Below are 13,015 nucleotides of genomic sequence, written 5' to 3' on the forward strand. Positions count from 1 at the left end.
TCAGGAAGCACATTTGCCCACTCTGGCCGGGACACAACTTAACATCATGTCCCTGGCCAGAAATCTGGGGTGATCCTGGATGTCTTGCTATCTATGGAGGCACAGGTCATGAGGATAGTCCGCCAGGCATTTTACCATCTATGAAGCTACTAGCACCCTACCTGTCTTCAGAGCACCCGATCCTACCCAAACCCTGCCCTCCCCAGGCTCTACCCCTAAAATCCCAAGGTATTTACCAACATGGAGCTGGGAACTCTAAAACAAAATCACATGCAGACAAACAAGCCTTGAATTTGTGCAGTCAAGAAGAGATTTAGTCTGTGTTCCGCCAGACTGTCGACCACCACTCAGCAGGAGGGAAAGCAGTATGACATAACCCAATCTCATCCGTTCTCAGAAGCTAAACAGGTTCGGTAGTTAGAAGGGAGACTACTGAAGAAGGCTTTGAAGAGTAAAGTAATGGCAAACCATCTCTGCTTCTCCATTGAAAGTCAGTTACGAGTTGACAGCATTCACATACTTATACACCGTCACTCAGACCAGTGGTCCTCAACCTTTTTCTCACTGGGGACCGGTCAACACTTGACAATTTTACTGAGGCCCGGGGGGGGGGGTAGTCTTTTGCCGAGGGACGTCACCGCCTGAGCCCCTGCTCCGCTTGCTTTCCCACCGGTGTCCCTGACTTCCCACCACCCACTGGGGGGTGCTGCCAGCAGCAACTGCACAGTGCCACACTGAGGGGGAGCCCCAGCCATGGTGGCCTCTGGAGAGCACCAAAGGTGAGCTGGCGGCAGAGTGGCAGGGCAGCCCCTGAGGCAGCATCCAGGGAGGAGGATGAGGAGGAGCCGCGGTCCGGTACCGATCCACGGACCGGTCCCGGTCCCCGGACTGGGGGTTGAGGACCACTGACTCAGACCATCCCAAGAAAGCCTTTTTGAACACTTAGGCCTTGGCATCTTCTGGGTGAGGGTTATTCACTGGTCTGAAGAGCTAGATTGGTTCTAGCAGATGGCTTCTGCCTTTTCCCTGCTCTCAGCTACACAGGATCCAGGTCTGATAGCTTGAAGGCTACCTTATTGGCATATGATAGTGCATCGCTTCGGTATCACTGAGGCCACTTCTAATGTGGTAGCAGATTTAAAGATGGATGGAGAAACAGCACAAAGGCTGTAACTGTGACTGAATATTGTGCAAATTTGCAATATAGCTCTGAGGACAATCAGCAAAACAAGTCCTCAGAAGGGCCTGGCTCAAGATTCTACCCTTTTCCGTTTGGGCAATGGGCGCATTTTAGCCTTGCTATGGAGACTTATGGATCCAGTGTTATTCTGGAATGCTCTATGGCGGGGGTCGTCAACCCCCAGTCTGCAGCCTGGAATCGGGCTGCAAAGGCCTCAGTACTGGGCCACCACCGGCCGCACCTGCCTCTCCCCCCCCCCACAGCGAGAAGCTTGCCAGGCTGCGAGCGAAACGGCTGCCAAAGCAGCCACTTCACTTGCGGCCCGGCTAGCTTCTCGCTGCGAGAGGGGGGGGGGAAGAGGCAGTCTCGGTGGCTGGCATGCCAGCGGACACAAATGCGCACGTGCAGAGCTGCCGCGCATGCACGCTTGCGCCCCCTGCTGGCACAAACATACATGCGTGGCAGCTCTGCGCATGCACATTTGATTGCAGCTGCCGCGTGTGTATGGCGCCCGGGACGCCGGCTCTCCCCCACCCCTGGAGGTGGTCCTCAACCGCAAAAAGGTTGGGGACTGTTGCTGTATGGGACCTGATGACTTCTGGTGACTCATTGACAATGCTGATGGAGGATGGGAAATTAGATCTTTCAGCTGCATTTGATGTGGCTGACCATTAGTTGTTGGCCCACTGCCTCACCAGAATGGGAATTAGGGTTACAGCCCTTCAATGGCTGTTCTCCTTCCTGCAGAACCAGACACAGAGGGTGAAAGCAGGGGATGAGTTATTGTTCCTCTTGTGGCTTACTTGTGGCATCCCATGAGGGGCGGGCGGTGCTCTCCCCTACACTTTTTAACGTCTTTATGCACCCTCTGCCTTAGCTGGAATGGAGTTTGGGGCTGCATTATCATCAATAAGATGATACCCAGCTCTGTCTCCTTATGGACAGCTACCCGGACTCCCCCCTGGAACCATTCACCAGATGTTTGGAAGCCGTAGCTGGGTAGTTGGAGCAGAGTCACCTGAAACTCAATCCCTCTAAGGTGGTTGTTCTATGGCTAGGAAGGAAGAGGACGGGTCAGGAAGCACATTTACCCACTCTGGCCAGGACACAACTTAACATCATGTCCCTGGCCAGAAATTTGGGGTGATCCTGGATGTCTCGCTATCTATGGAGGCACAGGTCATGAGGGTAGTCCGCCAAGCATTTTACCATCTATGAGGCTACTAGCACGCTACCTGTCTTCAGAGCACCTGGCCATGGTGATCCATGTGATGGTCACCTCCAGAATTGACTTCTGTATGTTGCTCTATGCCCTTGTTTCTGATTTTCAAATTACAACTGGTGCAAAATGAAGCTGCTAGGGTCCTCACAAGAACATCTTGGAGAGCACATATCCAGCCTATGCTGAGGCAGCTGCACTGGTTACTGATTGCAGCCCGGATCAGGTTCAAGGTTCTGGTTCTGACCTTTAAGGCCCTTCATGGCCTAGTACCTACATATCTGAGGGACTGCCTGTTGCCCTATGGTCCTCACAGGGCTTTACACTCTGTGGGTACCAACCTGTTGGTGGTTCCCGGCCCCCGGGAAGCTTGCCCGACATTGACAAGGGCTAGGCCTTTTTTGGTCCTGGTCCTAACCTGGTGGATTGAGCTTCTGAAAGAGCTGAGGGCCCTGTGAGAGCTGCCAGTGTTCTGCAGGGTCTGAAAAATGAAGCTCTTCCACCAGGTCTATGGTTGAGGTCAGGGTGATCTCATGGATGATCAGATGGGACCCTCCAGGATAGACTACCACCGGGGCCAGACTAGCACCTCATGGTAGACAGCTGCCATCTGTAGATCCCCATATGGCGTACTGAGAGGGAGTTAGTTGTTGCGGGGGTGGGAGGATAGGTTTTTTGCTGCCGGGGTACATAATTTTAATGGGGTATTATAACAGCTATTTTATGTGGAGTTTTCATTATGTAACCCGCCACTTGCTGATAGCAGTGGGGAATAAATCTAATAATAATAATAATGAGGCATTGGAGACAAATTAAACGGGGGCTTTCCATCCTTGTTTTGAGAAATACTTTAAAGGCTCTGTGGGAAGAAATCTGCTTTTAACAAACAAGCAATAAATCTGTGCAGATAAAACATTGGATGGCTTCAGAGTACTAGCTTAGGGCATGTGTTCCTTAGAGTCTATCCCCCTACCTGAAATAGATGTGGTGTCTTGCTTTTGCATTGGATTTTTAAGGAACATGCCTTTGATTCATTTTTTAAAAAAATAACTCAATGATATTGCCCTTCAGTCATCTCCACGGCTGGCAAACAGCCAGGGGCATTTCCCACGGCTTAAAAATAGCACAATGGTTGCTGATTGAAAACGCTACTAATTTGCCATAACGCACGACGTCGTTAACGATCTGCAACAATCCTGAAACCGACCCGCAAAAAGCGCTTCGTTGTAGCGCTTTTAGGGGAATCCAGAAAACTGGATTCACCCTCCGGATAGCGATACACTCCTGCAACCAATCTGCAACAGTAGCGCTAAAGACCTGTGCGTTACCATTGTTGCGGGTTCTTCAAAGTCCCTCCTCCCGAGCCTGTCCTCGAAACTTCCGGCGAACTGTTCGCCATTTTTTTTTTCTCCGAGCGAGCGGGGATCTACGAGGCAACGGGACAGCGACTGGCTTTCAAGCACGATCACTTTAGGAAATTCTGCCCGGACACCACAAGAGTTTTTCACAAGCACAGTGGCACACACCGTCACGTTCCCTAAATTTGGCCAAAGCTTAAAACCCCGTCTACCATCGGCCAGTCCTAGCGGAGTCAACGTACAGGGAGCATTTTAAAAAATTCTCCTCTGAGCGTGCCAACGAACATTCGCCGCTCGCAGTCTCCTGCTTAGCTTAGAGGGGTTCAATAGACATGATTCGTGGTGATATCATGAGGGGCGGCTTATGTGTAGTGGGTCTTTGTGTGGTTCCCGGTGCGTGCTTGTGCTTGGGTGCGGACAACCCCTTCCATTGGCGGCTAGACCTCCGGCAAGCGGAGTTGCCGTCCCCCGTTCATTTTAAAAAATTTTCCTCTGAGCGTGCCAACGAACGGTCGCCGCTCGCAGTCTCCTGCTTAGCTTAGAGGGGTTCAATAGACATGATTCGTGGTGATATCATGAGGGGCGGCTTATGTGTAGTGGGTCTTTGTGTGGTTCCCGGTGCGTGCTTGTGCTTGGGTGCGGACAACCCCTTCCATTGGCAGCTATACCTCCGGCAAGCGGAGTCGCCGTCCCCCGTTCATTTTAAAAAACATTCCTCTGAGCGTGCCAACGAACGTACGCCAGTAACATGTCATGTTTGGTTGATTTATGCTGTGGCTGGTGAATATTATTGGGGAACTGCCGAGTACTGCCGCACTTGCTCTCGGTTGAACACCGGCATGCGTTTGTGTAATGGCGGACATTTTCCTAAAATGGCTCCCGCTGCATGTTCAAACTGCTCTTCTCTCGTGTAAACGAATCAGCGCATGCGTTAAGTCAAACAACAAGGGCGCCAATCTGGCCATTAGGAGCAGATCCTGTTCCCGCGCGAGGAGTTTTGAACGTGACATGTGACCTAATGTGGCCAATGCGCGTGTCCCCTACTGCCCTCTACCAATCAGGAGCCGGCTAGTCCCTTTGTCTTTGTGTGCGGGAAGGTATATGATCCGTTGCACCCTGCACCTTCCACCACCATTTTGCTCAGCTACCAGCGAAAGCAACATGGAATCGTCTTCTCAAGCCTCGTCCGTCCCTGCAACCGGCCGTGGCCCAACTTGGAGGGACGCGGAGATCAGGGACCTGATCGGGATTTTCTCGGAGGAGAAAATCCAGGACGCGTTCCAGTCCTCCCACAGGAATAGGGAGGTATTCGAACAAGTGGCCATTAAGATGCGCGCCCTGGGCCACAACAGGACCGGCCTTGAATGCCGGTCGAAGACCAAGACAATGAGGGCAGAGTATATGCGTGCCGTGAACCATAATAAGGGTTCCGGCAACGAGAAGGTTACCTGCCCCTACTTCGAGGAGCAGCGCCAGCTGTACGGAGACGGGGAAGGATCCGGCAGGCCGAAGCGCGTCGGCCGGAGCCTTAAGGTGGTTCGGAAGCCGGCTGCCCCGGTCGAGGAACCACCCGCTGAGGAGGATCCCGGCGAGGGCACCTCGTCCAGCTTTCGCCCTCCACCCCCCGTCCAGCAACGAGCCGCGGAATCGGTAACGCTGGACCTCATCGCCATCGCTCCTGGGGAGCCAGAGGAGGCTCCTGAGCAAACGCCCCTTGCCTCCGGTAAGTGATTTTATTTTTATTTTATATTTCCTTTTGAGCAAATGTGTGTTCTGACGTTTGGCCATCGTTTTCTCGTCAGTTCGTTGCAACGCATAAGATGGTAGGCTGTGGAGTGCTTGCTGTGTTTACTATTTGAAACGGTTTTAATTTTATAATTTAATTTTAATTTTTAAAAGATTTTAAAAGATGGTAGGCTGTGGAGTGCTTGATGTGGTTAGTATTTGAAACGGTCATGTTTAACCAACAGCCCCAAAATATTTGCTGCATGCCTCGCCCATAGGCCTTCTGCAGTACTTTGGCTCACTACTTTGGGAGCTTGCTTTGTGGTTCATGGTGTATGCTTGCTCATTTTTCACTATTTTCTGCTCTTGTCCACAGAGACACAGTTGCCAGGGACGGGGCCCCTCGAGTCTCCAGCAGCACCTGACGTGGATAGTGATTCGGGGGCATCAACTAACATTGGTAAGTATTAGTTAAAATAGGGGGGGGGGCTGTTTTGACTGCTTTGTGCTTTTCTGTTTGTGCAGGGCAGCAGCACTGCTAAGAGAAAGAAGAGAGTCCCTCTGCGTTGCTGGTGTAGCCTTTGAAGCTGGCTTTGCCACCCTTTGGTCCTAGATCTGTTTTTTTTCCTTTTTTTGCAGATTTCATACCCGGAACACAGGAGGAGGAACAGCCTGGGTTGCTTGGACCTCCTGCACGGCGCAGGCGGATACAGATTCAAGATGGTGAGCGTGCATGACCTGTTCCTTTCGAGCCATAGCTGCAGGACAATGTCGCTAGGCACTAACCATGTGCTCCCTTTTAATTGTTGAGAGTCCTGCTGTGAAAGTAGGCAAAAGTAAAAGCACACCATGGGCAAACAAACAATAGCCATGTGCTCGCCGGGGATTGTTTAAATTCTTGGCAGGAAAACACGGGGACAAAAAAGAACACCATGTCCACCATGGTGTGTTTTGACTTTATTGATGTCACTAACAGTTTTGTTTCTCATTTTTTGCCAACAGAGGTTCTTTCAGATGAGGAGGAGGAACCACCCCTGGCTCCAGGCAGCCCACCACCTAGAGGTGCGCTCCCAGCAGAGGAGAGGCTTACGAGGGAACGCGGCAGGCTGAGGCGCGTCTCCGTCTTGACAAGCGTGGGAGAGAGGCTCCTTGAGCACTGCTATGAGGAGTCACGGCGTGCCGCTGCCGCTGACCAAGCCATGCTCACACTCATTGCCCAGGAGGGGAGAAAATTGAGGGCAGTCCTTAGAGAGACAAACCAAATCCTACGCGAAGGCGTGGAGGAGGTGCGACTGATAAGGAGACTCATGGAGAGGGCTGTAGTGGTCATGGAAAGGGCCTACCCTCCACAAATCGCCCCCGCCCCCCCACCACCACCCACACCACCACCCCCACCACCACCCACACCAACACCACCACTTCCAGCACCCACCCCACCGACTCCCTCTCAGAATGCCTCCACCCAAACACGAAGGAGGACTATTCTCGGAAAGAGGAAAATAAAACCAGCAGACAAGTACTCCCCCTCCTAGTTTTGCCCACTTTTTCTATTTCATGTTATCTGTGTTTTGTTGTTTGTTGAATAAAGTTTATATTTTTGACTCTGTCTCTGTGTACCCTACTGTAGAATCTGCAAGGCCGAAAGCGGCCTCTCTAGTGATTGTCTATATTGTGGTACTGCTGTGTGGGTTGGAGGTTGGAGGGGTGTTAGTTCAAGGAGTTTTAGGAGTGTGGTGTGGGGTTAAATATGTGCGAGTTTAAGAAGTCACACTGGAGTCTTGTTATAAAATTTGCAATAACATTTTATTTTAAAAAACATTTTAACAGGGGAAAAACATTAGGGAATGAAACTTGGAGCCCCACCAGCACCACCACCCCCCACCCCCCTGGAAAACCTATTTTTTTTAACAAAACTATACATTTAACAGGGGAAAAACATTAGGGAATGAAACTTGGAGCCCCCCCCCCAACCCCTACCCCAAAACACAAACAGGAAACAAAACTCAGGTCCCACCGCTCCCCTCCCCAGCCCCTTCCATCGCCCTCACTCTCCTGCACAGCCGTCCCACGGTCCCCCTAACTTTGCGCCGGAAGAGCTCTTCGTCCTCCTTCTTCTTAACTGTGTGGGGAGGGAGAAAAAGTACACATTAGTGCCACACATATTTTCAAATTTCTTTAGTTTACATGCATACACTTTTAAGTGGCCTTAGCCACAGTGTGAGAAGAGTTGGGCAGTGGGGAACATAACCTACGTTCTTCCGCCTCCCTCTGTTGCCTTTGCTGCTCAATCTCCCCTTTCAGCTCTGCCACTTGAGCCTCCAGGGAAGTAACTCTGGCCTCCATCGCACGCAGCCTTGCCTCCACAGTTTCAGCTATAGAAATCAAACAAAGAATTTAATAACACTTCAAATGGGAGCATCACAGCAGGCTCCCATATGGCTCCATGGGGGTACACACACATGGGTCTCCCGCACAGGCATAAAACTCTCACCTGCAGCCTGTCCCGAGGTGGAAGGTCCCTCTTCCTCCCCCTCCTCACGCTCAGGTGCTGTTGCCAGCTTGGATGGTGATTGTGTGGCTGGGCAAAGAAAAAGACAAATCATAATTAAAAGCACACAAAACAGAGATGAAACACAGCTGGTGGACACACCACAGTTAGAGTCTAAGCGCATAACCAAAGTGGTTCTACAGTACTGGCTGGCTAAGTCTGAGGGGGTTGACAGCATCTAAATACTTTCTCGAATTTCATTGGGGACAGTAGGGGAAAGAGGCAGCTAGTCATTCCATGCATGTTTAAGGGTAAAACACAACGAGGGCAGCACTCACCCATATGCCTCCTCATGTCCAGGGGGGGCTTCCCAGCCTTCTCCCATATTTTTACCATCTGGTCGTGGAAGACCGTCCTCCCACTTGGCTGCGGGATCCCCCCCCACTGTTCCAGACTGTTTAGGAAGTCCAGCTTAAGGCGCTTGAATTTTGTCCGGACCTGCTCCCAGGTCCGGACGTAGCCCCTTTCCCTCAGCTTTGAAGCCAACACCAGGTAAGCACCCTTGGTGTGGCAGTGGGTGCTGGCCATAAGGCGGCCAACACTTTTCGATTGGAGCACAAGCTCCAGAAGTGCCTCAGCCTCGGCGCGCTGCCAGAAGGAGCCCTTCCGTGGCTTCGGCATCTTCGGAATGACGGTTAGGGAACGAACGTGCGTTGCTCCGATAGACCACCCCGTTTTTTAAATGTATCAAAGCTGCCCACCAATAAAATTATTCATTGGAACATAAGTGGATTGATCCTCCGGTTTGACAGGGGTCGCCAATACTTCCTGGCTACCCGCCTCCCCGAACTTTCCCCATTCAGCGCTTCCGTATTGTGTTTGTCAATTTCAGTTGGGAGTTAGCATTTAGGGCTGTCAAAGTGCTTTTGGACCAGAGAATCCCCGTTTTTTTGCTGGCAAAGTACACAAACCGCACAAGACAAGGTTAAACAAATAACACAAAACTTTATTCACCAACAAGAGAGTGGGAAAAACAATTAAACACGCCTCCTGTTTCTGTAGATGTGGGTGGCTATGGCGTCCCGAACCTTGCACCCCTCTGCATAGATTCTTCTTCTCCTTGCTTCAGGGATGTCTTGTGTGTCCTCAAGGACAACAGGATCAGGTTCATCCACAGGGAAGGGGATGTTATGTCCCTTGTCCTCGCATATGTTGTGCAAAATGACACACGCGATGATCAGCGGAGTCACATTGTCTATATGCACGTGTAGTCGGGACATCAGGCAACGGAACCGGGACTTCAAACGTCCAAAGGCACGCTCCACTACATTCCTTGCCCGGGAGTGAGTGAGGTTGTAGTGGCTATGCACGTCTGTCCTTGGCCGCTTGTAGGGAGTCATGAGCCACCGTCGTATTGGGTAGGCTCCGTCCCCGAGCACCAACGGCGGCACACGCACGCCCTCAATGGTGGCGGTGGGGTTTCCTGGAACAAAGACCCCTTCGTCCATGGCTTTCCTGAGGTTGGATTCCCTGAAAACAAGGGCATCATGCCTCCTGCCACTCCACCCCACCTCGGCATCGATAAACCGGCCGGAGAAGTCCACTGTTCCTTGCAGGAGAACAGAGCAAAAGTCCTTCCTGTTCCCGTACTCTTTTATGCTTCCCCCGGGGGCACGGATAGGGATGTGGCTTCCATCGACGGCCGCAAAACAATGCGGGAATCCAAGCCTGGCAAACCCGTCCATACTCTGGAATAAGGGAAAGAAAAGAATATAAGCCATTGCATGTCAGCGTGGGGTGTATCGCGTCTTCGTTGCTGACCTGTCAAACAAGAAAAAAAATTTAAAGGGCAAAGGGGATAGAATGACACTCACCGCTCCAAGCCGGTCTCCGAGGCACACGACTTTGCTGAACAATTCCGCCTCCATGGCGAGGCAGAACTCCTTAAGGATATCGCCAACCGTAGTGACTCCGAGTCCGAATTGCTGGGCTACTGTCCGGAAGTACTGAGGGGTGGCCAAGTACCACAATGCGGCAGCCACCCTTTTTTCAACTGGAACGGGGCGCCGCATGCCAGTGACTTGCCTCTCCATGCGTCCACGTAGAGCCTCCACGAGTTCAAAAAATGTCCCCCTCGACATCCTGAAGTTGGCAATCCAGTGGTCATCATCCCAGCGAGTCCACACAAAATTCTCCCACCAGTCAGAGGATCGTTCGTCCACCCAGAACTGTCTGGGGAACCGGACCTCTGCCAGTGCTTGCCAGCGTTTCTTGGCCGCCATGGTTACCCTTACAGAACGTCTTCTGCTGCTGGTCAGCGTTCCGGGCACCCGTTCTCGGTACTCCGCGATAGCAGACGTCCGACGCGACAAGGCGGTATTCATGCGCTGGAGCACCGCGAGCATGTAAGCCAGCAATTGAAAAATAAGCCTCTCCATTGCAACGTTGACCTGTGCTGCGGGCAGTAGGCTACGCAAACAAAAGAGTGAGGCCGACCGCGTGTCTGCCCAGGTGCATATAAGCAGGTAACCTGTGGGCGTGTACTGTGGGCGGGGATTAACCAATCAAACATGTCAATGCATCTGGTTCCTAGAAAACAATAGAAAACACGTTCCAAGGGCGCCAATGATCGGACGATAACGCGTTGCTACGGGGTTTCCTGGGTTTTTTAAAAAAAAAGGGGACCCCGACAAGTTCGGCTTTAGGGTCGAGGTCAAAGGTGTGCCTGCAGTTTGATTGACGGGCACGGGAGGCCAGAAGCGCTAAAAAGGGACCTCCTTTGTAGCGATAAGACGGAGAACCGGAAGCCTGTGGGTTACGAAAGTGGCGAGAAGTGAAAGTGCCAAATTCCGCAAAAACCGCAGCTGTGCGTTACGGGCACGGCTAGTTACATTTCGCTACTTGAAGTAGCGCTTTCACAAACGGCAACCAAATAGCAACTTTGAGCTCTGTGCGAAATGGCCCCCAATGTTCCATTAAGAGCATTCTGTACTGATACGATTATTTAGCTGAATCTGCTACAGTGGTTTAGGTTCCAAGTGCAGGATAATGCAAAAGGAAATTATTTTTAAAAAATCAATTGCGCCATCCCAAAGAATAGATTTAGAAAGTATGATGCTGGTGCACTGTAAATTACCTAAAGACATCTACATACTTCTTTTTCTCAAACAAGTTATTTCCCTTCCTCTCTCTGCTCCCAGAATATCAAGAGGCCTAGCAGGCAGCAGGGCTGTAAAAGTTAAGGGTAATGAATCTCAATGTGTTAATCTTTCACAACACTGTGCAAGTATCTTTTATGTCACAGCTGGAATTTCTGATGAAGTTAGTTCATAAAAAATAAAAGCCAAGCTGTTTATCATGGGGAATCCAGCTGAAAATGTTACAGTCCTAAGGTCAGATGACACCTTCAGCATATAAAACTGAGGCCCTGTACTGTTTCAAAGACAGCTAGAATTTAAATTGTTTTCCTCCTTTAGTTTAAAATTGAATGTTCTGTTCTCTTTCTTTTATTAAGACAGTAATACAGCTAAGGGCTAAAGTAAACAAGAAAAAAAAGCCAGAGTTGTCAACTCACTAGTAAAGTATGTTAGGTAGGGCAAAGTTTTTGATCTCAAGGACCCTGCCTGACTTTGACATTAATATAATGTGACATTAATATTACACAGGTTTCCTTCTTCTCCTGATAGATGAAGATTTGGAGACACCTCTCATCTTCCAGCTCATGCCTTGGGGGGGGGGGAGGAACAGGGGTGGTGAGCACTCTTTATGTTCTGGCCTGCTTGGAAACTATATCAATAAAACACAGTAAAACCGTGCTTGGCAGTTGGAGTCTCTACTCTTTGTTCTCCATCCTTATAAGTATTGCTACAAGGGACTTTTTCTGTTATAGTTAGGCTTGACAACTCCTGGTTGGGAGAATTGATGGAGATGTAGCGGTAGAGTTTAGGGATGGTTCTGCACTTACTTTCCCCCCCCCCATTGTTGATCCTGCTGAATTCAGATTGACTTGAACCCGAGTCTTCCTCCTTTTCCCCAAATTGAAACAGACTATTTTCTATACTTGATTGGGGAAGCTCAGAGGGGGGAGGTGATCGTGAAGCTCCATCTGGCATTGAAGGAGCACAAGGCTGGACAGGGGTTTATTTCCTGCTGTTCTACAACCAAAGCAAGCGGGGGGGGGTGTGTGGAATGAAGCACAAGGCTGCTTGTTTCTTTTTCTTTTTCTGAGCAAGCTGTGGGGAGGGTCAAAAATAAGTCTTGCGAGGGAATGGCAACTGGAAACCTAGCAGTCATTGAACTGATGTCCTGACCAATCAGCAACAGACTGATTTGCTACATTGGCATTGGAGGTGTAGGGGAGAGGGAGGGAGTTAATATGGCAAAATGCAGAACAGCTACACAATACTGGGGCTTTGGGAGCGTTTTTCCAAATGAAGCAAGTTATATCCGCTCCTGGATATTGCAGGGGAAAGGTAGTGTCACCATGGATCAATCATAGATGTTGCAGAGGGAACATTTAAAGCACTAAATGTCAGAATGAAAATCAAATAATGTGCAGATGACTTTTTAAAAATTGGAGGTCACCGGGGATAAAAAGCCCAGTGCAGATTCAGCCCAAGAAGGGGTTTGAGGAAGTAGAGGAATCTCATTGGGGTATAAATAAAAAATTTTAAACTCTCAAAAAGTTCTTCCTTTAAACCCAACTGGACCACATTGTTAGATTGCAACATTGTATTTTATTGGGGATTAACTGAAGGGGTTTTTATGGAGATCGTTATATGTTACTGTTATCCTGATGTAAGCTGCCTCAGGCCAACTGTGTTAGCAGAAGCAGGGTATAAATTAAATTATAAATGTAAATAAATATTAATCTTATTGACTGAAAAATTACAAGTCTTAAAGCTCCAAAAGATTACTTAAGATTTATCAGTTGCATAAAGGTAGTTGTGCTACTGCCATTGTTCTTTTGTTGTTCTGGCTGGCCCACAGTAAAAAAGGAAACAGTCTCCATCCTAGGCTGGCAAACTGAAGACTAGATATAAAAT

At 49.9% G+C, this 13,015-nt stretch overlaps 1 protein-coding gene across 1 annotated transcript; it reads left to right on the forward strand.

Moving 5' to 3' along the window:
- The first annotated feature begins 3,513 nt into the window (after nucleotides 1-3,513).
- On the forward strand, nucleotides 3,514-7,083 carry LOC143831941 (uncharacterized). Its single transcript, XM_077325542.1, has 4 exons — nucleotides 3,514-5,480; nucleotides 5,859-5,942; nucleotides 6,122-6,205; nucleotides 6,485-7,083. Exons 1-4 carry the CDS (start codon nucleotides 4,859-4,861, stop codon nucleotides 7,012-7,014), a joined length of 1,320 nt encoding a protein of 439 aa, XP_077181657.1. The 5' UTR covers nucleotides 3,514-4,858; the 3' UTR covers nucleotides 7,015-7,083.
- Nucleotides 7,084-13,015: the final 5,932 nt, after the last annotated feature.

Source organism: Paroedura picta, chromosome 3 (genome assembly GCF_049243985.1).
Source record: "Paroedura picta isolate Pp20150507F chromosome 3, Ppicta_v3.0, whole genome shotgun sequence".
Taxonomy (NCBI): domain Eukaryota; kingdom Metazoa; phylum Chordata; class Lepidosauria; order Squamata; family Gekkonidae; genus Paroedura; species Paroedura picta.

Excerpts from the sequence above, each read along its gene's own strand:
- LOC143831941 (XM_077325542.1), top strand. The coding sequence starts at position 4,859 with ATGATCCGTTGCACCCTGCACCTTCCACCACCATTTTGCTCAGCTACC. Across the intron at positions 5,481-5,858 it reads GCAAACGCCCCTTGCCTCCG|AGACACAGTTGCCAGGGACG; the intron begins GTAAGTGATTTT and ends TCTTGTCCACAG. Across the intron at positions 5,943-6,121 it reads GGGGGCATCAACTAACATTG|ATTTCATACCCGGAACACAG; the intron begins GTAAGTATTAGT and ends CTTTTTTTGCAG.